At 39.6% G+C, this 27,818-nt stretch overlaps 1 protein-coding gene across 2 annotated transcripts in view; it reads left to right on the top strand.

Moving 5' to 3' along the window:
* PPP4R3B (protein phosphatase 4 regulatory subunit 3B) overlaps positions 1–15,051 on the top strand; it is a 100,774-nt gene extending 85,723 nt beyond the window's left edge. For both annotated transcript variants that reach the window (XM_053712021.1, XM_053712020.1), the window contains exon 14: positions 14,784–15,051. In XM_053712021.1, coding sequence (XP_053567996.1) covers positions 14,784–15,036 — 253 coding nt within the window. In that variant the 3' untranslated portion in view covers positions 15,037–15,051. The remainder of the gene's footprint in view (positions 1–14,783) is intronic.
* The last annotated feature ends 12,767 nt before the right edge of the window (positions 15,052–27,818 follow it).

Below are 27,818 nucleotides of genomic sequence, written 5' to 3'. Positions count from 1 at the left end.
GGTTATAAATATACACAGCTGCCTTTTAGTTATGAGATTTGTGTGTTGCTGCAAAGGGATTTAATCCGAAGTAAAGTCAGCCAAGGAGAATAGAGTCAAAAGGAAAGTATAACAGCAATTGTAGGCTTTTCAATTAATTTGGCAATTTCAAAAACAAGATTCAATTTGACACTGTGAAGCTCCTTTTTTGCTGAGTTATCAGCTCTGATGCCGCTTCAAATGTTGCCATAGCAACCATTGCCGATCAGCATCTTCGTAAACGTGCTAAGAGGGGCCTGGATCGGCCTTTGACATTTTGCAGCCTGCTCTTCTTTGCTGAAGCTGTAAGGAGCTAGAGAAACGTTTGATTGTGCATGCTTCGACTTACATGTTGGTCATACGATTTACAGGATATTATTGGAAGCTGAATTGTCACTTTCAGTGTGCAGGGCAGTGGAAAAATATATTTAAAATATATCTATTTCTCTTGTTAAGTGTAGTCAGTCCACGGGTCATCCATTACTTATGGAATATATCTCTTCCTAACAGGAAGCTGCAAGAGGATTGCCCAAGCAGAGCTGCTATATAGCTCCTCCCCTCACATGTCATATTCAGTCATTCTCTTGCAGCTTAACTAAAGATAGGTCGCTGTGAGAGGTCTGTGGTGTTTTTTAACTTAGTTTATTTCTTCAATCAAAAGTTTGTTATTTTAAATGGCACCGGAGTGTGCTGTTTGTTCTCAGGCAGCATTAGAAGAAGAATCTGCCTGCTTTTTTATGATCTTAGCAGACGTAACTAAGATCCACTGGCTGTTCTCATCTGAGGAGTGAGGTAACTTCAGAAAAGGGGAATAGCATGCAGGGCCCCCCTGCAAACGAATATGTGCAGTAAATTATTATTCTGAGGAATGGAATTGACTGAGAAAATACTGCTGATACCAATGTAACGTAAGTTCAGCCTTAAATACAGTGATAGCGACTGGTATTAGGCTGATGAGTGTGTGTACACTGAATGTATTTTTCTAAGGAATGGAATTGACTCTGAAAATACTGTTAATACTGAAATAATGTATGAGCCTTAACTGCAGTAAAAGCGACTGGTAGCAGGCTTATTAATAACACTTCATAACTTTAAAATGTATGTTCAAAACGTTTAATGGCATGTTAATCGTTTTTTGTGAGGTACTTGGTGATAAAACTTATTGGGGCATGATTTTTACCACATGGCCATCTTTGTTTTCTGCATAGAAACAGTTATCTGAGCTTCCCCACTGTTGTAATATGAGTGGGAGGGGCCTATTTTAGCGCTTTTTTGCGCAGTAAAAATTCAGTCACAATCTGTCTACTTCATCCTCCATGATCCAGATCGTCTCTAGAGAGCTCAGGGGTCTTCAAAATTCATTTTGAGGGAGGTAATCAGTCACAGCAGACCTGTGACAGTGTGTTTTGACTGTGTTAAAAACGTTAATTATTAAATGTTATCCGTTTTTGGGTATTAAGGGGTTAATCATCCATTTGCTGGTGGGTGCAATCCTTTGCTAACTTAATACATTTACTGTGAAAAATTGGTTGCTATAACTATTTTGGTTCATTGTTATTTCAACTGTGACAGCTTTTTGTGCTTCTTAAAGGCACAGTAGCGTTTTTTATATTGCTTGTAAATTTATTTAGAAAAGTATTTCCAAGCTTGCTAGTCTCATTGCTAATCTGTTTAAACATGTCTGACTGAGATGAATCTCTTTCTTCACTATGTTTAAAGGCCAATGTGGAGCCCAATAGAAATTTGTGTACTAATTGCATTGATGTTAGTTTAAATAAAAGTCAATCTTTACATGTAAAGAAATTATCACCAGACAACGAGGGGGAAGTTATGCCGACTAACTCAACTCACGTGTCAGTACCTTCGCCTCCCGCTCAGGAGGTGCGTGATTTTGGGGCGCCAAGTACATCAGGGAGGCCCTTACAAATCACTTTGCAAGACATGGCTACTGTTATGACGGAAGTATTATCTAAATTGCCAGAATTAAGAGGCAAGCGCGATAGCTCTGGGTTAAGGACAGAGCGCGCAGATGAGGTGAGAGCCATGTCAGATACTGCGTCACAGTTTGCAGAACATGAAGACGGAGAGCTTCATTCTGTGGGTGATGGATCTGATCCAGGGAGACTGTATTCAGAGATTTCTAATTTTAAATTTAAGCTTGAGAACCTCCGCATATTGCTTGGGGAGGTATTAGCGGCTCTGAATGATTGTAACACGGTTGCAATTCCAGAAAAATTATGTAGGTTGGATAGATACTATGCGGTACCAGTGTGTACTGACGTGTTTCCTATACCTAAAAGGCTTACAGAGATTATTAGCAAGGAGTGGGATAGACCTGGTGTGCCTTTTTCCCCTCCTCCCATATTTAGGAAAATGTTTCCTATAGACGCCACCACACGAGACTTATGGCAGACGGTCCCTAAGGTGGAGGGAGCAGTTTCTACTTTAGCTAAGCGTACCACTATCCCGGTGGAGGATAGTTGTGCCTTTTCAGATCCAATGGATAAGAAATTAGAGGGTTACCTTAAGAAAATGTTTGTTCAACAAGGTTTTATCTTACAGCCCATTGCATGCATTGCGCCTGTCACTGCTGCGGCGGCATTCTGGTTTGAGTCTCTGGAAGAGGCCATTCGCACAGCTCCATTGGATGAAATTATGAACAAGCTTAAAGCACTTAAGCTAGCTAACGCATTTGTTTCTGATGCCGTCGTACATTTAACCAAACTTACGGCTAAGAACTCCGGATTCGCCATCCAAGCGCGCAGAGCGCTATGGCTTAAATCCTGGTCAGCTGACGTGACTTCTAAATCTAAATTGCTTAATATTCCTTTCAAAGGGCAGACCTTATTCGGGCCCGGCTTGAAAGAAATTATAGCTGACATTACGGGAGGTAAGGGCCATGCTCTACCTCAGGACAGGGCCAAATCAAAGGCCAAACAGTCTAATTTTCGTGCCTTTCGTAACTTCAAGGCAGGAGCAGCATCAACTTCCTCCGCTCCAAAACAGGAAGGAGCTGTTGCTCGTTACAGACAGGGCTGGAAAGTTAACCAGTCCTGGAACAAGGGCAAGCAGGCCAAGAAACCTGCTGCTGCCCCTAAGACAGCATGAAGAGAGGGCCCCCTATCCGGAAACGGATCTAGTGGGGGGCAGACTTTCTCTCTTCGCCCAGGCTTGGGCAAGAGATGTCCAGGATCCCTGGGCGTTGGAGATCATATCTCAGGGATATCTCCTGGACTTCAAAGCTTCTCCTCCACAAGGGAGATTTCATCTTTCAAGGTTATCAGCAAACCAAATAAAAAAAGAGGCGTTTCTACGCTGTGTACAAGATCTCTTACTAATGGGGGTGATCCACCCAGTTCCGCGGACGGAACACGGGCAAGGATTCTATTCAAATCTATTTGTGGTTCCCAAGAAAGAGGGAACCTTCAGACCAATCTTGGACTTAAAAATCCTAAACAAATTCCTAAGAGTTCCATCATTCAAAATGGAAACTATTCGAACCATCCTTCCCATGATCCAAGAGGGTCAGTACATGACCACAGTGGATTTAAAGGATGCCTACCTTCACATACCGATTCACAAGGATCATTATCGGTACCTAAGATTTGCTTTCCTAGACAGGCATTACCAGTTTGTAGCTCTTCCCTTCAGATTAGCTACGGCTCCAAGAATCTTTACAAAAGTTCTGGGCTCACTTCTGGCGGTACTAAGACCGCGAGGCATAGCGGTGACTCCGTACCTAGACGACATTCTGATACAAGCGTCAAGTTTTCAAACTGCCAAGTCTCATACAGAGATAGTTCTGGCATTTCTGAGGTCGAATGGGTGGAAGGTGAACGTGGAAAAGAGTTCTCTATTACCACTTACAAGGGTTCCCTTTCTAGGGACTCTTTTATAGATTCTGTAGAGATGAAAATTTACCTGACGGAGGCCAGGTTATCAAAACTTCTAAATGCTTGCCGTGTCCTTCATTCCATTCCACACCCGTCAGTAGCTCAGTGCATGGAAGTAATCGGCTTAATGGTAGCGGCAATGGACATAGTTCCATTTGCGCGCTTGCATCTCAGACCGCTGCAATTGTGCATGCTAAGTCAGTGGAATGGGGATTACTCAGATTTGTCCCCCCTGCTAAATCTGGATCAAGAGACCAGAGATTCTCTTCTATGGTGGCTTTCTCTGCCACATCTGTCCAAGGGGATTACCTTTCGCAGGCCAGATTGGACGATTGTAACAACAGACGCCAGCCTTCTAGGCTGGGGCGCAGTCTGGAACTCCCTGAAGGCTCAGGGACTATGGACTCAGGAGGAGAAACTCCTCCCAATAAATATTCTGGAATTAAGAGCAATATTCAATGCTCTCCTAGCTTGGCCTCAGTTAGCAACTCTGAGGTTCATCAGATTTCAGTCGGGCAACATCACGACTGTGGCTTACATCAACCATCAAGGGGGAACCAGAAGTTCCCTAGCGATGTTGGAAGTCTCAAAGATAATTCGCTGGGCAGAGTCTCACTCTTGCCACCTGTCAGCGATTTACATCCCAGGCGTGGAGAACTGGGAGGCAGATTTTCTAAGTCGCCAGACTTTTCATCCGGGGGAGTGGGAACTTCATCCGGAGGTCTTTGCTCAACTGATTCATCGTTGGGGCAAACCAGATCTGGATCTCATGGCGTCTCGCCAGAACGCTAAGCTTCCTTGTTACGGATCCAGGTCCAGGGACCCGGGAGCGGTGCTGATAGATGCTCTGACAGCCCCTTGGGTCTTCAACATGGCTTATGTGTTTCCACCATTTCCGATGCTTCCTCGTTTGATTGCCAAGATCAAACAGGAGAGAGCTTCGGTGATTCTGATAGCGCCTGCGTGGCCGCGCAGGACCTGGTATGCAGTCCTAGTGGACATGTCGTCCTGCCCACCGTGGTCTCTGCCTCTGAGACAGGACCTTCTAATTCAGGGTCCTTTCAACCATCCAAATCTAATTTCTCTGAGGCTGACTGCATGGAGATTGAACGCTTGATTCTATCAAAGCGTGGCTTCTCGGAGTCGGTTATTGATACCTTAATACAGGCTAGGAAGCCTGTTACCAGAACAATTTACCATAAGATATGGCGTAAATATTTATATTGGTGCGAATCCAAGAGTTACTCATGGAGTAAGGTTAGGATTCCTAGGATATTGTCTTTTCTACAAGAGGGTTTAGAAAAGGGCTTATCTGCTAGTTCGTTAAAGGGACAGATTTCTGCTCTGTCTATTCTTCTACACAAACGTCTGGCAGAAGTTCCAGACGTTCAGGCTTTAGCTAGGATTAAGCCTGTGTTTAAGACTGTTGCTCCGCCGTGGAGCTTAAACTTAGTTCTTAACTTTCTTCAAGGCGTTCCATTTGAACCCCTTCATTCCATTGATATCAAGCTGTTATCCTGGAAGGTTCTGTTTTTGATGGCTATTTCCTCGGCTCGAAGAGTCTCTGAGTTATCTGCCTTACATTGTGATTCTCCTTATCTGATTTTTCATTCAGACAAGGTAGTTCTGCGTACTAAACCTGGGTTCTTACCTAAGGTAGTTACTAACAGGAATATCAATCAAGAGATTGTTGTTCCATCACTGTGTCCAAACCCTTCTTCAAAGAAGGAACGACTTTTGCATAATCTGGACGTAGTCCGTGCCCTGAAGTTCTATTTGCAGGCAACTAAAGATTTTCGTCAAACTTCTTCCCTGTTTGTCGTTTACTCTGGACAGAGAAGAGGTCAAAAGGCTTCGGCTACCTCTCTCTTTTTGGCTTTGTAGCATAATACGTTTAGCCTATGAGACTGCTGGACAGCAGCCTCCTGAAAGGATTACAGCTCATTCTACTAGAGCTGTGGCTTCCACCTGGGCCTTTAAAAATGAGGCCTCTGTTGAACAGATTTGCAAGGCTGCAACTTGGTCTTCACTTCACACTTTTTCAAAATTTTACAAATTTGACACTTTTGCTTCTTCGGAGGCTATTTTTGGGAGAAAGGTGCTTCAGGCAGTGGTTCCTTCTGTTTAAGGTTCCTGCCTTGTCCCTCCCTTCATCCGTGTACTTTAGCTTTGGTATTGGTATTCCATAAGTAATGGATGACTCGTGGACTGACTACACTTAACAAGAGAAAACATAATTTATGCTTACCTGATAAATTTATTTCTCTTGTAGTGTAGTCAGTCCACGGCCCGCCCTGTCTTTAAGGCAGATCTAAATTTTAATTAACAATTCAAATATATTTGTTGAATAGAATAACTTTAAAGTAAACTTTACTTGTATATTATGGTTTATATAAACGGGAAAAGATTGGTTTAAGATCGGGAATGGATGGTGTTAAATCGCAAACAAATGGTATCATATCTATAAACCTGTTTAATTGTTTATAGTGTATATATGTAAGAATTCTTACTTTGCCTAAGTTTTACTATTCAGAGGTTATAATCAATTTTGGCATATGTATCGGAGATGTATCCAGTTGTTATTTGGAATTAATTTTTATTTTTTAGATGAATTCATTTGAAAGGGGTGATGAAGGACTAGTTCTATAATGCACCCTTCGCTTAAATAAAGGGATTGAGATCTAATTCTGCGTTGAGCCCTCCTGGTATTAGTGATGAAAAGTTTACTATCAATTCAGCTTCTACTAAGAGTAATTTTTTTGTTGTGTCCCCCCCTCTTTTAGATACTATTTTCCTAAGGCCCCAATATAATAACCCTTTGGTGCTCTGATTATGTTCTTTTTTGAAATGTAGGGATAGTTGGTGATCTTCAAAGCCTCTTTCAATATTATTCAGATGTTGTCTTATTCTATCTTTGAGGGGTTGTCCCGTTTGGCCTAAATATTGTTTTTTGCATGGACATTGGTTAAGTAGACCACATTTGTGTCAGTACATTTTATGGTGTCTTTAATTTTCAATTTGAAACTAGAGTTTGTAGATTCAACCATTTTGCTCCTCTTACTGAATTTACAGGCTTTACATTAATGGCAAGGATAATATCCTTCAAGATTATTCCCTAGAACATCTTTGTTCGATTTACCTTTATTATATTCACTAGGGGCTAGTATTGCCTTTAAATTTTTACATTTTCTATAAATGATTTTGGGTTTTGATTGTGCAATATCATTTAAAAATGGGTCTTTCTGGATATAATGCCAGTGTTTATACAGAATTTTTTTGACACTCTGGAAATCTGCAGTGTATTGGGTTATAAATGCTGTCTCATATGACTTGAGTACACCTTGTGGGGTGCTTCTGTCTTTTGTTGTTAATAGAACTTTTCTGTCAGTTATTAACGCAGTATTATGTGATTTCTTTATCAGTTCTTTGTCATAGCCTCTTTCAATGAATTTGTTTTCAAGAATAGTTGATTGTCTCTTGAAATCTTGTATATCAGAACAGTTTTTTCTAAGTCTCATAAATTTACTTTTGGGTATGTTGAGTTTCCAGAGATCGTTGTGGCAGCTATTGAAGTGTACATAATTATTAGAATCTACTGGTTTGAAGTAGGTTTTTGTTTTTATTTGATTTTCCATAATTTCAACTGTGATATCTAAGTAGTTTATAGATTTGGTATTGTATTCGTATGTAAAAGAGAGACCCCACGAGTTATTATTTAGGTCTTGCATGAATAAAATAAGTAGGTCTATACCACCAGCCCACACAAAAGTCATCTATATATCTCTTGAAGAGTACGAGGTTTGCGCTCCAGGGGGTTTCAAGAATATTAGTTTGTTCGAATTGACCCATAAATAAATTTGCGTAACTGGGCGCAAACCTCGTACCCATTGCTGTTCCCTTTTTTTGTAGGAAATAATTTCCATTGAAATTAAAGTAATTGTTTTTTAAAATAAATTCTATACATTTGAGAATGAAGTCTGATTGTTGAATTGGTATGGAATCATCATTATGAAGAAATTGTTTCACTGCATTTATTCCTAAATTATGTTGGATATTGGTATATAGTGAACTTACATCACAGGTTACCAGAAGTAAGTTCTCATTCCATTCTATATGATTTAGTATATTTAGAAAATGTGTATCATCCTAACGGAATTTGCTATATGAATAACTGTTTCTACTACATATGTGATACAATTCACCCATATTTAAACCTTGTTAAACAACTAATCTTTAATTCTCCAAAATTCACGAATAGTCACAAATATTTTTTTGACTCATCTATATTAACCCTCAGCTTCCTAGCGCCTTTCGTATTCCTGTAGTTCCTAAATAAAAATTAATTAGACTAAGTTGAGAGATCTTAGTCTTACTTGAAAGGCTAAGAGGGTGAGATAGTGTCCAGACTCTCTTCTTATATTTAAGATAGAATTGTATCTCTCATTTGTCTGTCTGACACATTCTCCTTAAATATCCAAAAATGGATATTTTTAATCTTAGAGATGATATATTAGGCAGTATGGGTATACAACCCAGTACTATACAAGACAATATACCTAGCAATAATGGAGAAATAATGGACAAATTAGAGGAATCCTTAGTAAAAGAGATCAAACTGAAAGCTGAGTTAACTTTTACACAAAAATATATAGACAAAGATATGGTCCCAAGAGGCCTAAGGTTAAAGAAAAACTGTACATTCATATTAGAAGATGATCACAATAAAGAATGGTATGAAACACTAGAAAAAGCATCATTAGATCTTCTCAGAATACTGATAAAATCTAGAAATAGATCGTTGGAAAATATAGGGAAAAATATTAATGAGTACAAAGAAAAATTGATTAATCATATGGATGATCAAAGGATAAAAGAAAGGCAGAAAGAAATAATAACAAATATAACTAATGTAAGGAATAATATTCTAGAGACAAAATGGAGAAAATTTAAAAGAGATGAACAAGACTATTCAGAATCTTATACACCTAGCAACACACAAACCAATACTACAAATTTAGATACAACTGAAAATATCACAACAGGACATTTATTTAAGAAAGCAAATAAATCTAATACTAAAACATATGAAAATATAAATCCAGAAAAAAGAAATTGGAGATATCAGGAAGATTCATCATACACAAGACCTCCTCACAATTTCCATCATAAACCGACGTACACAGAAAATTATCAGTATAGAAATCAATTTAGATATGATAGACCCTACAATTATCACAATTACACTAATCACCATAACAATCAAAATGATTTTTTCAGAAGAGAGAGAACAGATCATTATAACTACAGAAACGATCATAATAATTATAAAAATTTCGAATATCGAAATGATTATAAAAATGACTATAGAAACGACTATAGGAATGAGAATAGAAATCAGGAAAGAAATTGGAATAGGACCAATTATAATAAGAGGCAACAAAATCAAATTTGGAAACAACAAGAAAACACTATTCAATACAGAGGTCAGCAATCTAATACAGGGGATAATACCTATAATAGCAGGAAAACCAAACCTAACACAGAAACAAATAAACCACACATCACAGCTGCACCTATCGAATTAGAGAATAGATTTAAACTGTTTGAAGACAATAATGAAGGCATGGAAAATTCCAACTCTTTTTTTAGGCAAGGGCCCAGCCGCAGAGGGTACATCTTGGGGCACAAATACAGAACACTTCCCAGAGAGAAATTGGGTTCAAAAAGGAAAAAGAAGACTAGAGGAAAGAGAGGGAGAGGAAAACAGAATGGAAAAAAGGTGGAGATAGTTAACACTGCAGGGATTTTCAACCTTAGTAAAACAACTTTAAATAGAGAACAGGAAAGAGTCTTAAGTAAGGGACTTTCATTTGCACCCACTAGCAAATTAAATAAATTCAACACTCTTGTAAACATAAATCAATATGTAAGGAAACTTACCCTAAAAAGATATTTCATGAAAAATCCAATAGAAAACCAGATGAATAGGATACCCACTAATACTCTAAGAGATGCCTATACACATACAGATTTGAAGGCAAAGTCTAATTTTTACCCAACCCAAGAAAAAGGAAAATATATAGAATTGTTTGAAAAAGCATTTAAAGATGAAATTTATAAATACAATGGAAAAAATCGGACAAAATTCAACTTAACTAAAAAAGAAAACGACGTAATTAGGGAATTAAGTAATAACCCTGACATTATAATAAAAATGGCGGACAAAGGGGGAGGAGTAGTAATCCTAGACACTGCTGATTATGTGGAGGAAGCCAATAGACTCCTAAACGACAAAGAAACCTATATAAAACTAGACCAAAATCCAATTAAAGACATGATGATAAAACTAGACGAAATACTATTTGAGGCAAAGAAAGAGAACATACTCAATAATAAAGAACTACAATTTATAAAACAAACCAATCCTGTAACCCCTATATTCTACTATTTACCTAAAATACACAAATCCCTCAGTAAACCCCCAGGTAGGCCTATCATTTCAGGTATCAACTCTCTAACATCCAACCTTTCCCAGTATGTAGACAGATTTCTACAACCATATGTTAAAAAACTCCCTACACATCTTAAAGACTCTACACGTTTTCTAAATATACTAAATCATATAGAATGGAATGAGAACTTACTTCTGGTAACCTGTGATGTAAGTTCACTATATACCAATATCCAACATAATTTAGGAATAAATGCAGTGAAACAATTTCTTCATAATGATGATTCCATACCAATTCAACAATCAGACTTCATTCTCAAATGTATAGAATTTATTTAAAAAAACAATTACTTTAATTTCAATGGAAATTATTTCCTACAAAAAAAGGGAACAGCAATGGGTACGAGGTTTGCGCCCAGTTACGCAAATTTATTTATGGGTCAATTCGAACAAACTAATATTCTTGAAACCCCCTGGAGCGCAAACCTCTTACTCTTCAAGAGATATATAGATGACCTTTTTTTTGTGTGGGCTGGTGGTATAGACCTACTTATTTTATTCATGCAAGACCTAAATAATAACTTGTGGGGTCTCTCTTTTACATACGAATACAATACCAAATCTATAAACTACTTAGATATCACAGTTGAAATTATGGAAAATCAAATAAAAACAAAAACCTACTTCAAACCAGTAGATTCTAATAATTATGTACACTTCAATAGCTGCCACAACGATCTCTGGAAACTCAACATACCCAAAAGTCAATTTATGAGACTTAGAAAAAACTGTTCTGATATACAAGATTTCAAGAGACAATCAACTATTCTTGAAAACAAATTCATTGAAAGAGGCTATGACAAAGAACTGATAAAGAAATCACATAATACTGCGTTAATAACTGACAGAAAAGTTCTATTAACAACAAAAGACAGAAGCACCCCACAAGGTGTACTCAAGTCATATGAGACAGCATTTATAACCCAATACACTGCAGATTTCCAGAGTGTCAAAAAAATTCTGTATAAACACTGGCATTATATCCAGAAAGACCCATTTTTAAATGATATTGCACAATCAAAACCCAAAATCATTTATAGAAAATGTAAAAATTTAAAGGCAATACTAGCCCCTAGTGAATATAATAAAGGTAAATCGAACAAAGATGTTCTAGGGAATAATCTTGAAGGATATTATCCTTGCCATAAATGTAAAGCCTGTAAATTCAGTAAGAGGAGCAAAATGGTTGAATCTACAAACTCTAGTTTCAAATTGAAAATTAAAGACACCATAAAATGTACTGACACAAATGTGGTCTACTTAACCAATGTCCATGCAAAAAACAATATTTAGGCCAAACGGGACAACCCCTCAAAGATAGAATAAGACAACATCTGAATAATATTGAAAGAGGCTTTGAAGATCACCAACTATCCCTACATTTCAAAAAAGAACATAATCAGAGCACCAAAGGGTTATTATATTGGGGCCTTAGGAAAATAGTATCTAAAAGAGGGGGGGACACAACAAAAAAATTACTCTTAGTAGAAGCTGAATTGATAGTAAACTTTTCATCACTAATACCAGGAGGGCTCAACACAGAATTAGATCTCAATCCCTTTATTTAAGCGAAGGGTGCATTATAGAACTAGTCCTTCATCACCCCTTTCAAATGAATTCATCTAAAAAATAAAAATTAATTCCATATAACAACTGGATACATCTCCGATACATATGCCAAAATTGATTATAACCTCTGAATAGTAAAACTTAGGCAAAGTAAGAATTCTTAAATATATACACTATAAACAATTAAACAGGTTTATAGATATACCATTTGTTTGCGATTTAACACCATCCATTCCCGATCTTAAACCAATCTTTTCCCGTTTATATAAACCATAATATACAAGTAAAGTTTATTTTAAAGTTATTCTATTCAACAAATATATTTGAATTGTTGGTTAACAAAGGAAATCAAAACAATATTCAAATAGCAAAAAATGTGAAATTTTAAGTTAAGGAAAATTCATAATGTCCCTTTAAGTACTGATATTGTTTTAAACATATAAGTCTTGTTTAGAAATAACGATACAACTACCTTTAAGACCATGTTTTCTACATACGGGTCCTACATACGGGTACCGAAAACACTTCAAAAGGCTCCAAACAATCCACAGTAAAATATCTTGATAAAGGCACCAAGTGTGCTGAAACGCGTAGAAGTATCTGTGGATTAGTTGTTGTTGTTTGCAACTCACCCATCCCAAGATAGTTGCCAGCTGCCAACTACAGGAGGAATATCACGCAGCATTAGCACCTAACGAAACCAGCGGAGAATCAACAGGGCTATATCCGACAGTGAAGCGGCTGCGAGTACTTCCGCCGTGCAAGGACAACGCCGGCCAGGGAGCGCAGCCAGGTAAGTCTGTCTCAAGCCATATCTATTGCACTTCGTTCATAGGAATATTAACAACTGACTTTGAACCAACTATCGTCTCCCACGCAACACACAGCTGTATATATCATATAACCGGAGCAACACTGCACATTAGGAAAAAAAGTTACACATTAGAAAAAAAAGTTACACTTGGATACAAGTAACAATTGTATTGAGAAAAGTCACCTTTTATTTTGGATACAAATTGCATCACTTGAAAAAAACCTGACACTGAAGAATTGTTTTTGTTCTCACATCACTTGTAACATCTTGTGCTATCAGCATAGGAGTGTTTGGAACGTTGATACAAAGCACTAACACCACCGGAATTACCAAGAAATTAATTTAGGATTATCGTTCATAAGACTTTTAAATATCTACATTACCAAATACTATACTTCACTATTGATTGCATAATTTTTTAGCTACTAATGTTTATTTCCACTATTAAGTGTTCAAAATCATAAATCCTAAACGATTTGTCAGTCCAAAGCCTATAAGGAATATTTTGAAAAGACAACACATTCACTGTGTATATTTCTGATACTGTCTTCGAAATATCATTTTTTATTGTAGTTGTGGCCACAACCGTATTTTACTGTATCTTTTATATGCAAAAAATCTTTTTATTAAATCTCATTTGTTTATTTTACCTAGTTGTTGGGTTGATTATCCTAACGGAATTTGCTATATGAATAACTGTTTCTACTACATATGTGATACAATTCACCCATATTTAAACCTTGTTAAACAACGAATCTTTAATTCTCCAAAATTCACGAATAGTCACAAATATTTTTTTGACTCATCTATATTAACCTTCAGCTTCCTAGCGCCTTTCGTATTCCTGTAGTTCCTAAATAAAAATTAATTAGACTAAGTTGAGAGATCTTAGTCTTACTTGAAAGGCTAAGAGGGTGAGATAGTGTCCAGACTCTTTTCTTATATTTAAGATAAATTTTAATTAAACTCCAGTCACCACTGCACCCTATGGTTTCTCCTTTCTCGTCTGGTTTTGGTCGAATGACTGAATATGACATGTGAGGGGAGGAGCTATATAGCAGCTCTGCTTGGGTGATCCTCTTGCAGCTTCCTGTTAGGAAGAGATATATTCCATAAGTAATGGATGACCCGTGGACTGACTACACTATAAGAGAAATAAATTTATCAGGTAAGCATAAATTATGTTATATATCTATAGCTCTCAGTTTACGCCTGTGTTAGGTTCCAGGAGGAATGGTTGTAAATCGAAACCGTTGTAAATTGAAACCCAGTTTATAATGTAAGTCAATGGGAAGTGAGGGAGTTGGGTTGCAGGTCCCTCTCAAAATTGTCATAAGTAAGACCTAATACATTAGCATTTAAAGTCTTCATTTCAAAGTTTTAAAAATAAACAGCATTATAAACTTAATATAGATTGTATCATCAAACTAAGTTTAATGAACAAAAACGTTTTTTTAACTTGCATTTTTCTGCAAACAGTTCCCTGTATTGTTAGCATGTTAGATAATATTGCATATATATGCATTTCAATCTGCAGTGATAGACAGTTAGGCACCCTCACCTCAAGCAGCTAGACAGCAAGATAATAGGGAAGTGGCTGCAAGATCTTGCTAGATTGGTCTTGTCTGATCTGTGTACACAGATCAATTTCACGCTGTTAAACTTGCTTAACTTTGCTGAAACACAAGCGGACAGCTCCACCTACTGGCTATTTTAATTAGTGCACTGCTTTTCAATGCATTTCAATAGCAGTCCCATGACTGAAAAAAAGTTGTTGTTCTGAAACGGCGTGTAACACGTGTAATAGATGTGTATTTGGAGAAATTGTAAGCTTGCCATGAACTGTTAATTAACCCTTAGAGTTAAAAACTATAATTGCCCTTTAAACAGACCAAAGTTTGGTATAGGGTTTAGATTTTATGAACACCATAACAATAGTAAAAATTTGTTTCTAACTTTTTTTTTTCTTTTTCTGTAGTGTACCATCAATATTGCGAAGCAATAGATTTCGTAGAGATGCACGAGCGTTAGACGATGATGAGGAACTGTGGTTTAATGAAGAGGAGGAAGAGGAAGAAGTAGTTGTACCTCCTATTGAAAAATCTAAGACTGACGATGACTTTCCTGACAGCTATGAAAAATTTATTGAAACAAAAAAAGGTACCTGGTTTTCTTTCAATGCAAAAAACAATTCATGTTGCAATAGTTTAATGAAACATCTTTTCTTTTAATGTGTGTGTGCTACAAGTTTATGTAACAATGTATTTCAAATAATTCTAATTTAAAGGGACAGTCTAGTTCAACATTTTTGTTTTAAAAAGATAAATAATCCCTTTATTACCCATTTATATTAGTACATTTTTCTTTCATAAGATGAGTCATGGGTGTCCATAACATATGGGATATATTACCTGCCACCAGGAGGAGGTCAAGAACCCTCACAAGATCTTTAATCCCTCCCACCTCCTCTCTCCACTTTTGTTCTTGACCTTTGTGGAGAGAGGTGCACTGCAAGCAAGATTTTATTTTCTATCCTATTTATTGGGAGCTCAGACCTGACTTGAGACCCAGTAACCCTCTTCCATCTTCACTTATGAAAGACTTCAGGATAATTTCTCAAAGATTCTGAGTGAAGCAGGGGTAAAGAAATACCTAAATTATGGCATGTCAGTACTCTCACTGGTAAATATCCCAGCCATAATTTCCATCAGGCGTCACAGGGACCACGTCTCTTAGCCTGCCCCTGATGGGTAGCTGGTATATCCCCAAGTATCTGCAGTATATTTAGTTGCATGGATTGGCTCTCTGCTGGATCAGCATTCTTGGTGGTAAGATGGTAAGTGGGAAGGGCGCTGCAGTCCACGAACTATCTCTAGTACTCCTTTTTTTTTTTTTTTTTTTAATATAGGTACTACATAGTTGGGGGTTTTCAGCATTTACATATTGCACTTTACCTATGTGTTTAACACCAAAAAATATAGAATTCATTGTTAAAATCCCTCTCTTTATCATTGCCTTATTACCCCAAAGGGATCAAAGTGTGTGTGTTGGGGGGTTATTCATTAAAATGTTTTTTCTCACAGGCCCTTAGCCACCCCCCCCCCTGGTGCCCTTTCTCCTTCACCAGATCTCCCAGTGATTGGAAATTTACTCTGGGCCTGTCTCCAGACCTTACAAGCTATCTGCTCCAGTTATAACCCTTTATGCCCAGGAGGTGAGCGAGTAACCTCATAGGGTGATTGAAGGGAATAGGATTGGTGCTAAAATCTACCCAATGCCAAGTACAGGTGGAGCCCCCTCTCTGTGACCCCAGAAATAGGATAACAAACAAAGAAGTACTGGCGCTAAAACAAGGGTTGAGAAATAACTCTTAGTATAGAGCAAATGCTCATGTAGGCAAAAAGCCTAATAGTTAATAAACAGGTATATATGGATAAATAAATATAGCAAATTCACAATAATTTCTAAAAATGAGCTTGAAAGAAGCAGATTACAATAGAAAATATAAAAATTATTAGAAATAATAAACTACATATCTAAATAGTATATAATATTGGGATTAAAAGTACATATCACTCTTCACTTGAACATATCTAGTAAAATCGGAGTATACTCAAATGAATAGTATAATAATCCCTAAACGTCCAGTTAAAAATTGCATAAGTAAAAAATAAGTTAAAGGACCAGTCAAAACAGTAGATTTGCATAATCAACAAATGCAAGATAACAAGACAATGCATTAGCACTTAGTCTGAACTTCACATGAGTAGATTTTTTTTTTTCTGACAATTTTAAGTTGTCTTTTTACACTCCCCCTGTACCATGTGACAGCCATCAGCCAATCACAAATGCATACACATTTATTCTTGCACATGCTCAGCAGGAGCTGGTGACTCAAAATTTTAAATATAAAAAGACTGCACATTTAGTTAATGGAAGTAAATTGGAAAGTTGTTTAAAATGGCATGCTCTATCTGAATCATGACAGTTTAATTTTGATTGAGTGTCCCTTTAATATTGCATAAATGTCACAATGAAACAGTGTGTCTCATATGCAGACTATCATGCTGAAAGATCGATCTGAACTCATGAGAGTGGTACCTTGGTATATAGGGGGATCTATGTCCGTGTCGCCAAATAAATAGCTATGCCCTAGAAAAAGCCCCAAGAGAGGGGAGAAATGCGTTAATTGTGTTACTATAGCAAGGTGATTTATTTTATCACCCACCTCTAGACTATTATCTATACCCAAGCATCTGCTGGGAATAGTTTATAGCTGAGACTTCAGAAGTTGTATTTGAATCCACCTTTACAAAAGGACTCACTTTTTAAAGAGCAGTGGCACTCAGATCTGTACACCGCCCACCACCTGTGTCTAGAGCAGGTTATTCCCACAAGCTCAGACACCAGCTGCCTAAACATAAGGATCTTACTTTCTACAGAGCAGTGGCACTCAGATCTATGCACCGCCCACCCCCTGTGTCTAGAGCAGGTTACTTCCACAAGCTCCTACATCAGCTGTAAACGTCGGCAATGTCAGCTGGAAACGTTGGCTGGACCAGTCGTCATATCACGTGGTTAGATGAACCAAGTGACCAAGACTTTGCAGGACTTTAACAGACGTGGGCAATAGAGCTGGATGTCACCGCAAGCACAGACACTAGCTGAAGACGCCAGCAGCAATACTCGTCAAAACCCTGTGATCGGTACTTCACGATACGCCAGACCACGGCAACAGTAGACACTACAGTCACTACATAGGGGTCGCCTGAATATAAAGTGGTGACTCCAGGGCATAGCTATTTATTTGGAGACACGGACATTGCTCCCCCTATATACCAAGGTACCGCTCTCATATGATTTCAGATCGATCCAATGCCATATAGCATGATTGTCTGTATATTCGAGACACTGTTTCATTGTGACATTTATGCTATGATATTAAAGTGAATGTGAATTTTGGTGCTAAAGTCCCTGGTTTTTAAAAATTCGATTAAAAACAGGGGCACTTTAATTCATCAAAATTTACATTTCACTCGTGAAAAAATACTTACCTTTAAAACTTGACAGCCGTTCCAGCTTCCCCCGGTCGTCGCAAGCCATTTCTGACGTCAGAAATGATGGATCGGTCATCCTCCAATCACGGCTTCCCCCCTAGGGGAATCAGTGTCTGGTTTAACGCCGTAATTGGAGGAAGCCGGATTCCTCATTTTAGACCCAGGAAAAGGCTTTGCGACAGGCGGAGGAAGCTGGAACGGCTGTCAAGTTTAAAAGGTAAGTATTTTTTCACAACACGAGTGAAATGTTAATTTTGATGAACCAAAATGCCCCTGTTTTTAATCTAATTTTTTAAAAACTGGGCACTCTAGCACCAAAATTTACATTCACTTTAACTTTATTTTTTACTTATGCAATTTTTAACTAGACTATAAATTTGAGTATACTCCGATTTTTATTGCTACGTTTTTATTGCTATGATTTTACTAGATACGTTTAAGTGAAGTGTGATATGTACTTTTATTTCAAGTGAAGTGATATGTACTTTTAATCCCAATATTATATGCTATTTAGCTTCTTATATTTATATAAATTACATATAATAAGCTACATATTTTCTATTGTAATCTGCTTCTTTCGAGCTCATCTTTAGAAATGTGTGTAAATTTTATACATTTATCCATATATACATGTTTATTAAAGGAACAGTGTACACTCATTTTCATATAACTGCATGTAAAAGACACTACTATAAAGAATATGATGCACAGATACTGATATAAAAATCCAGTATAAAACTGTTTAAAAACTTAGAAGCTCTCAGTTTAGCTGTGTTGAAAAGGTAGCTGGAAAGCCCACTGCAAGTGGGAAATAAGACACTCCCCCCTCCCCCTTCTTTTGCGTATGAAAAGACCCTTTACACAAACAGGAACAAACTGGAGAAGGTAGCTGACGGTAGTCTCCTAAAACTTTGGGGCTTGGTTAGGAGTCTGCAAATCAGAACAATGTTATTTAAAAATAAGGAAAACTATACATGTAAAAACAAAAACTTTATGGACTATATATAAATAGATCATCTACAAAACATTTATGCAAATAAAAAATGTGTATAATGGCCCTTTAACTATTAGGCTTTTTGCCTATGTGAGCATTTGCTCTATACTTATTGAGTTATTTCTTAACCCTTGCTTTAGCGCCAGTACTTTTCTTTTTTTGTTGGAGTACCCTCATAGGAGCTGCTGAGGGGGGTAGGTAAATTAACATATAAATTCTGAGGGTTTCTGGGGTTCTAAGGTGTTGTATTTTGTGCAAAAACACTGGAAATATATTCCAAAACATTTTATTATCAATTACCTGCAGAATTATTATTTCTCTTGCAAGGTGTATCCAGTCCACGGATTCATCCTTTACTTGTGGGATATTCTCATTCCCTACAGGAAGTGGCAAAGAGAGCACACAGCAAAGCTGTCCATATAGCTCCCCCTCTAGCTCCACCCCCCAGTCATTCTCTTTGCCGGCTCTGAGCACTAGGGTCTCTCTACGGGAGGGTAAAGTGAATGTGGTGTTGGATCTCAAAATTCTAAACCAATTCCTCAGTCCCATCATTCAAGATGGAGACCATTCGGACAATTTTACCAATGATCCAGGAGGGTCAATACATGACTACCGTGGATCTAAAGGATGCGTATCTGCACATTCCTATCCACAAAGATCACCAGTTTCTCAGGTTCGCCTTTCTGGACAAGCATTATCAGTTTGTGGCTCTTCCTTTCGGGTTGGCCACTGCTCCCAGAATTTTCACAAAGGTGCTAGGGTCCCTCCTGGCGGTTCTAAGACCGCGGGGCATAGCAGTGGCGCCTTAGACGACATCTTAATTCAGGCGTCGACTTTCCAAAGAACCAAGTCTCACACGGAGATCGTATTGGCCTTTCTGAGGTCTCACGGGTGGAAGGTGAACGTAAAAAGAGTTCTCTCTCCCCCTCACAAGAGTTCCATTCCTAGGAACCCTGATAGTCTCGGTAGAAATGAAAATATTTCTGACGGAGGTCAGAAAGTTAAAACTGTTATCTACTTGCCGAGCTCTTCATTCCATTCCTCGGCCATCTGTAGCTTAGTGCATGGAGACAATCGGACTAATGGTAGCGGCAATGGACATAGTCCCTTTTGCTCGGATACACCTCAGACCACTGCAACTATGCATGCTCAAACAGTGGAATGGGGATTATGCAGATTTGTCTCCTCAAATTCAGTTGGACCAGGAGACCAGAGATTCTCTTCTCTGGTGGTTGTCTCAGGATCACTTGTCTCAGGGAATATGTTTCCGCAGACCAGAGTGGATCATTGTAACGACCGACGCCAGTCTGTTAGGCTGGGGTGCGGTCTGGGACTCCCTGAAAGCTCAGGGCTTATGGTCTCGGGAAGAAGCTCTTCTCCCGATAAACATTCTGGAACTGAGGGCGATATTCAATGCTCTTCAGGCATGGCCTCAACTAGCTGCGGCCAAATTCATCAGATTTCAGTCGGACAACATCACGACTGTAGCTTACGTCAATCATCAGGGGGGAACAAAGAGTTCCCTAGCAATGACGGAAGTAACCAAAATAATCAGGTGGGCGGAGGATCACTCCTGCCATCTCTCAGCAATTCACATCCCAGGAGTAGACAACTGGGAGGCAGATTTTCTAAGTCGTCAGACTTTTCACCCGGGGGAGTGGGAACTCCACCCGGAGGCATTTGCCCAGCTGACTCAGCTTTGGGGCACTCCAGAGTTGGATCTGATGGCGTCCCATCAGAACACCAAACTTCCTCTCTATGGGTCCCGGGATCCCAAGGCGGTATTGATAGATGCTTTAGCAGCGCCTTGGTCCTTCAATCTGGCTTATATTTTTCCACCGTTTCCTTTCCTCCCGCGTCTGGTTGCCAGAATCAAGCAGGAGAAGGCTTTGGTGATTCTGATAGCGCCTGCGTGGCCACGCAGGACTTGGTATGCAGACCTAGTGGACATGTCATCTGTCCCACCATGGACATTGCCAATGAGGCATGATCTTCTGATACAGGGTCCGTTCAAGCATCCAAATTTAGTTTCTCTACGTCTGACTGCTTGGAGATTGAACGCTTAATTCTATCAAAGTGGGGGTTCTCTGAGTCAGTTATAGATACTCTGATTCAGGCTAGAAAGCCTGTCACCAGGAAAATCTACCATAAGATATGGCGGAAATATCTTTGTTGGTGTGAAGGGTTACTCATGGAGTAAGATTAGGATTCCCAGGATATTGTCTTTTCTCCAAGAAGGATTGGAGAAAGGATTGTCAGCTAGTTCCTTAAAAGGACAAATATCTGCTTTGTCTATCCTGTTACACAAGCGTCTGGCAGAGGTACCAGACGTTCAAGCGTTTGCTCAGGCTTTAGTCAGAATCAAGCCGGTCTATAAACCTGTGGCTCCGCCATGGAGTTTGAATCTAGTTCTTTAAGTTATTCAAGGGGTTCCGTTTGAACCTTTACATTCCATAGACATTAAGTTGTTATCTTGGAAAGTTTTGTTTTTGATAGCTATCTCTTCTGCTAGAAGAGTTTCAGAATTATCTGCCTTACAGTGCGATTCACCTTACCTGGTGTTCCACGCAGATAAGGCAGTTTTGCGTACCAAGCCTGGTTTTCTTCCTAAAGTTGTTTCTAACAATAATATTAACCAGGAAATAGTTGTTCCTTCCCTGTGTCCTAATCCATCTTCGAAGAAGGAACGTCTATTACACAATCTTGATGTAGTTCGTGCTTTAAAGTTCTATTTACAAGAAACTAAGGGTTTCAGACAAACATCTTCTTTGTTTGTTATCTATTCTGGTAAGAGGAGAGGTCAGAAAGCGACTGCTACCTCTTTCCTTTTAGCTGAAAAGCATCATCCGTTTGTCCTATGAGACTGCTGGCCAGCAGCCTTCTGAAAGAATTACTGCTCATTCTACCAGAGCAGTGGCTTCCACATGGGCTTTCAAAAATGAGGCTTCTGTTGAACAGATTTGTAAGGCAGCGACTTGGTCTTCACTGCATACTTTTGCCAAATTTTATAAATTCGATACTTTTGCTTCTTCGGAGGCTATTTTTGGGGGAGAGGTTTTGCAAGCAGTGGTGCCTTCCGTTTAAGGTACCTGTCTTGTTCCCTCCCTTCATCCGTGTCCTAAAGCTTTGGTATTGGTATCCCACAAGTAAAGGATGAATCTGTGGACTGGATACACCTTGCAAGAGAAAACAGAATTTATGCTTACCTGATAAGTTACTTTCTCTTGCGGTGTATCCAGTCCACGGCCCGCCCTGGCATTTAAGTCAGGTAATTTTTTTTTTGTTTAAACTACAGTCACCTTTTTCTTCCTAACCTTTGGTCGAATGACTGGGGGGTGGAGCTAGAGGGGGAGCTATATGGACAGCTTTGCTGTGTGCTCTCTTTGCCACTTCCTGTAGGGAATGAGAATATCCCACAAGTAAAGGATGAATCCGTGGACTGGATACACCGCAAGAGAGAGTAATTTTATCAGGTAAGCATAAATTCTGTTTTGTTTTTCTCTTAAGTGTAGTCAGTCCACGGGTCATCCATTACTTATGGGATTATATCTCTTCCCCAACAGGAAGTTGCAAGAGGATCACCCAAGCAGAGCTGCTATATAGCTCCTCCCCTCACATGTCATACCCAGTCATTCTCTTGTAACCTAACTAAAGATAGGTCGTTGTGAGAGGTCTGTGGTGTTTTTAAACTTAGTTTATTTCTTCAATCAAAAGTTTGTTATTTTAAATGGCACCGGAGTGTGCTGTTTGTTTCTCAGGCAGCATTAGAAGAAGAATCTGCCTGAGTTTTCTATGCTCTTAGCAGACGTAACTAAGATCCGCTGGCTGTTCTCGCACATTCTGAGGAGTGAGGTAACTTCAGAAAAGGGCAATAGCATGCAGGGCCCCCCTGCAAACGAGGTATGTGCAGTAAATTATTTTTCTAAGCAATGGAATTGACTGAGAAATTACTGCTGATACCAATGTAATATAAGTTCAGCCTTAAATGCAGTGGTAGCGACTGGTATTAGGCTGAGGAGTGTGTGTACACTGAAGTATTTTTCTAGGGAATGGAATTTGACTCAGAATATACTGTTAATACTGAAGTAATGTGTGAGCCTTAACTGCAGTAAAAGCGACTGGTAGCAGGCTTATTAATAACACTTCATAACTTTTAAAATGTATGTTCAAAACGTTTACTGGCATGTTAATCGTTTTTTGTGAGGTACTTGGTGATAAAACTTATTGGGGCATGATTTTTACCACATGGCTAACTTTTGTTTCTGCATAGAAACAGTTAACTGAGCTTCCCCACTGTTGTAATATGAGTTGGAGGGGCCTATTTTAGCGCTTTTTTGCGCAGTAAAAATTCAGTCACAATCTTCCTACTTCATCCTCCATGATCCAGGGCGTCTCTAGAGAGCTCAGGGGTCTTCAAAATTCATTTTGAGGGAGGTAATCAGTCACAGCAGACCTGTGACAGTGTGTTTGACTGTGATAAAAACGTTAATTATTAAATTGTTATCAGTTTTTGGGTATTAAGGGGTTAATCATCCATTTGCTGGTGGGTGCAATCCTTTGCTAACTTAATACATTTACTGTGAAAATTTGGTTGCTATAACTATTTTGGTTCATTGTTATTTCAACTGTAACAGCTTTTTGTGCTTCTTAAAGGCACAGTAGAGTTTTTTTATATTGCTTGTAAATTTATTTAGAAAAGTATTTCCAAGCTTGCTAGTCTCATTGCTAGTCTGTTTAAACATGTCTGACTCAGATGAATCTCTTTGTTCACTATGTTTAAAGGCCAATGTGGAGCCCAATAGAAATTTGTGTACTAATTGCATTGATGTTACTTTAAATAAAAGTCAATCTTTACATGTAAAGAAATTATTACCAGACAACGAGGGGGAAGTTATGCCGACTAACTCTCCTCACGTGTCAGTACCTTCGCCTCCCGCTCAGGAGGTGCGTGATTTTGTGGCGCCAAGTACATCAGGGAGGCCCTTACAAATCACTTTGCAAGACATGGCTACTGTTATGACAGAAGTATTATCTAAATTGCCAGAATTAAGAGGCAAGCGTGATAGCTCTGGGTTAAGGACAGAGCGCGCTGATGATGTGAGAGCCATGTCCGATACTGCGTCACAATTTGCAGAGCATGAAGACTGAGAGCTTCATTCTGTGGGTGACGGATCTGATCCAGGGAGACTGTATTCAGAGATTTCTAATTTTCAATTTAAGCTTGAGAACCTCCGCATATTGCTAGGGGAGGTATTAGCGGCTCTGAATGATTGTAACACGGTTGCAATTCCAGAAAAATTATGTAGGTTGGATAGATACTATGCGGTACCGGTGTGTACTGACGTGTTTCCTATACCTAAAAGGCTTACAGAGATTATTAGCAAGGAGTGGGATAGACCCGGTGTGCCTTTTTCCCCTCCTCCCATATTTAGGAAAATGTTTCCTATAGACCCCACCACACGAGACTTATGGCAGACGGTCCCTAAGGTGGAGGGAGCGGTTTCTACTTTAGCTAAGCGTACCACTATCCCGGTGGAGGATAGTTGTGCCTTTTCAGATCCAATGGATAAAAAATTAGGTTACCTTAAGAAAATGTTTGTTCAACAAGGTTTTATCTTAGAGCCCCTTGCATGCATTGTGCCTGTCACTGCTGCAGCGGCATTCTGGTTTGAGTCTCTGGAAAAGGCCATTCGCACAGCTCCATTGGATGAAATTATGAACAAGCTTAAAGCACTTAAGCTAGCTAACGCATTTGTTTCTGATGCCGTCGTACATTTAACCAAACTTACGGCTAAGAACTCCGGATTCGCCATCCAAGCGCGCAGAGCGCAATGGCTTAAATCATGGTCAGTTGACGTGACTTCTAAATCTAAATTGCTTAATATTCCTTTCAAAGGGCAGACCTTATTCGGGCCCGGCTTGAAAGAAATTATCGCTGACATTACGGGAGGTAAGGGCCATGCTCTACCTCAGGACAGGGCCAAATCAAAGGCCAAACAGTCTAATTTTCGTGCCTTTCGTAACCTCAAGGCAGGAGCAGCATCAACTTCCTCCGCTCCAAAACAGGAAGGAGCTTTTGCTCGTTACAGACAGGGCTGGAAAACTAACCAGTCCTGAAACAAGGGCAAGCAGGCCAGAAAACCTGCTGCTGCCCCTAAGACAACATGAAGAGAGGGCCCCCTATCCGGAAACGGATCTAGTGGGGGGCAGACTTTCTCTCTTCGCCCAGGCTTGGGCAAGAGATGTCCAGGATCCCTGGGCGTTGGAGATCATATCTCAGGGATATCTTCTGGACTTCAAAGCTTCTCCTCCACAAGGGAGATTTCATCTTTCAAGGTTATCAGCAAACCAAATAAAGAAAGAGGTGTTTCTACGCTGTGTACAAGACCTCTTACTAATGGGGGTGATCCACCCAGTTCCGCGGACGGAACACGGGCAGGGATTCTATTCAAATCTGTTTGTGGTTCCCAAGAAAGAGGGAACCTTCAGACCAATCTTGGACTTAAAAATCCTAAACAAATTCCTAAGAGTTCCATCATTCAAAATGGAAACTATTCGAACCATCCTACCCATGATCCAAGAGGGTCAGTACATGACCACAGTGGATTTAAAGGATGCCTACCTTCACATACCGATTCACAAGGATCATTATCGGTACCTAAGATTTGCCTTCCTAGACAGGCATTACCAGTTTGTAGCTCTTCCCTTCGGGTTAGCTACGGCTCCAAGAATCTTTACAAAAGTTCTGGGCTCACTTCTGGCGGTACTAAGACCGCGAGGCATAGCGGTGGCTCCGTACCTAGACGACATTCTGATACAAGCGTCAAGTTTTCAAACTGCCAAGTCTCATACAGAGATAGTTCTGGCATTTCTGAGGTCGCATGGGTGGAAGGTGAACGTGGAAAAGAGTTCTCTATTACCACTCACAAGGGTTCCCTTCCTAGGGACTCTTACAGATTCTGTAGAGATGAAAATTTACCTGACGGAGGCCAGGTTATCAAAACTTCTAAATGCTTGCCGTGCCCTTCATTCCATTCCACACCCGTCAGTAGCTCAGTGCATGGAAGTAATCGGCTTAAAGGTAGCGGCAATGGACATAGTACCATTTGCGCGACTGCATCTCAGACCGCTGCAATTGTGCCTGCTAAGTCAGTGGAATGGGGATTATTCAGATTTGTCCCCTCTACTAAATCTGGACCAAGAGACCAGAGATTCTCTTCTATGGTGGCTTTCTCGGCCCCACCTGTCCAAGGGGATGACCTTTCGCAGGCCAGATTTGACGATTGTAACAGACGCCAGCCTTCTAGGTTGGGGCGCAGTCTGGAATTCCCTGAAGGCTCAGGGATCATGGACTCAGGAGGAGAAACTCCTCCCAATAAATATTCTGGAGTTAAGAGCAATATTCAATGCTCTTCTAGCTTGGCCTCAGTTAGCAACTCTGAGGTTCATCAGATTTCAGTCGGACAACATCACGACTGTGGGCTTACATCAATCATCAAGGGGGAACCAGGAGTTCCCTAGCGATGTTGGAAGTCTCAAAGATAATTCACTGGGCAGAGTCTCACTCTTGCCACCTGTCAGCAATCTACATCCCAGGCGTGGAGAACTGGGAGGCGGATTTTCTAAGTCGCCAGACTTTTCATCCGGGGGAGTGGGAACTTCATCCGGAGGTCTTCGCTCAACTGATTCATCGTTGGGGCAAACCAGATCTGGATCTCATGGCGTCTCGCCAGAACGCCAAGCTTCCTTGCTACGGATCCAGGTCCAAGGACCCGGGAGCGGTGCTGATAGATGCTCTGACAGCCCCTTGGGTCTTCAACATGGCTTATGTGTTTCCACCATTTCCGATGCTTCCTCGACTGATTGCCAAGATCAAACAGGAGAGAGCATCGGTGATTCTGATAGCGCCTGCGTGGCCACGCAGGACCTGGTATGCAGACCTAGTGGACATGTCATCCTGTCCACCATGGTCTCTGCCTCTGAGGCAGGACCTTCTAATTCAGGGTCCTTTCAACCATCCAAATCTAATTTCTCTGAGGCTGACTGCATGGAGATTGAACGCTTGATTCTATCAAAGCGTGGATTCTCGGAGTCGGTTATTGATACCTTAATACAGGCTAGGAAACCTGTTACCAGAAGAATTTACCATAAGATATGGCGTAAATATTTGTATTGGTGCGAATCCAAGAGTTACTCATGGAGTAAGGTTAGGATTCCTAGGATATTGTCTTTTCTACAAGAGGGTTTAGAAAAGGGCTTATCCGCTATTTCGTTAAAAGGCTAGGAAACCTGTTACCAGAAGAATTTACCATAAGATATGGCGTAAATATTTGTATTGGTGCGAATCCAAGAGTTACTCATGGAGTAAGGTTAGGATTCCTAGGATATTGTCTTTTCTACAAGAGGGTTTAGAAAAGGGCTTATCCGCTATTTCGTTAAAAGGACAGATTTCTGCTCTGTCTATTCTTCTACACAAGCGTCTGGCAGAAATTCCAGACGTTCAGGCTTTTTGTCAGGCTTTGGCTAGGATTAAGCCTGTGTTTAAGACTGTTGCTCCTCCGTGGAGCTTAAACTTAGTTCTTAACGTCCTGCAAGGCGTTCCATTTGAACCCCTTCATTCCATTGATATTAAGCTGTTATCTTGGAAAGTTCTGTTTTTGATGGCTATTTCCTCGGCTCGAAGAGTCTGAGTTATCTGCCTTACATTGTGATTCTCCTTATCTGATTTTTCATTCAGACAAGGTAGTTCTGCGTACTAAACCTGGGTTCTTACCTAAGGTAGTTTCTAACAGGAATATCAATCAAGAGATTGTTGTTCCATCATTGTGTCCTAACCCTTCTTCAAAGAAGGAACGACTTTTGCATAATCTGGACGTAGTCCATGCCCTGAAGTTCTATTTGCAGGCAACTAAAGATTTTCGTCAAACTTCTTCCCTGTTTGTCGTTTACTCTGGACAGAGGA

The sequence above is a fragment of the Bombina bombina genome, chromosome 4, assembly GCF_027579735.1.
Source record: "Bombina bombina isolate aBomBom1 chromosome 4, aBomBom1.pri, whole genome shotgun sequence".
Taxonomy (NCBI): Eukaryota; Metazoa; Chordata; class Amphibia; order Anura; family Bombinatoridae; genus Bombina; species Bombina bombina.
This window is presented reverse-complemented; position numbering and strand designations above follow the sequence as displayed.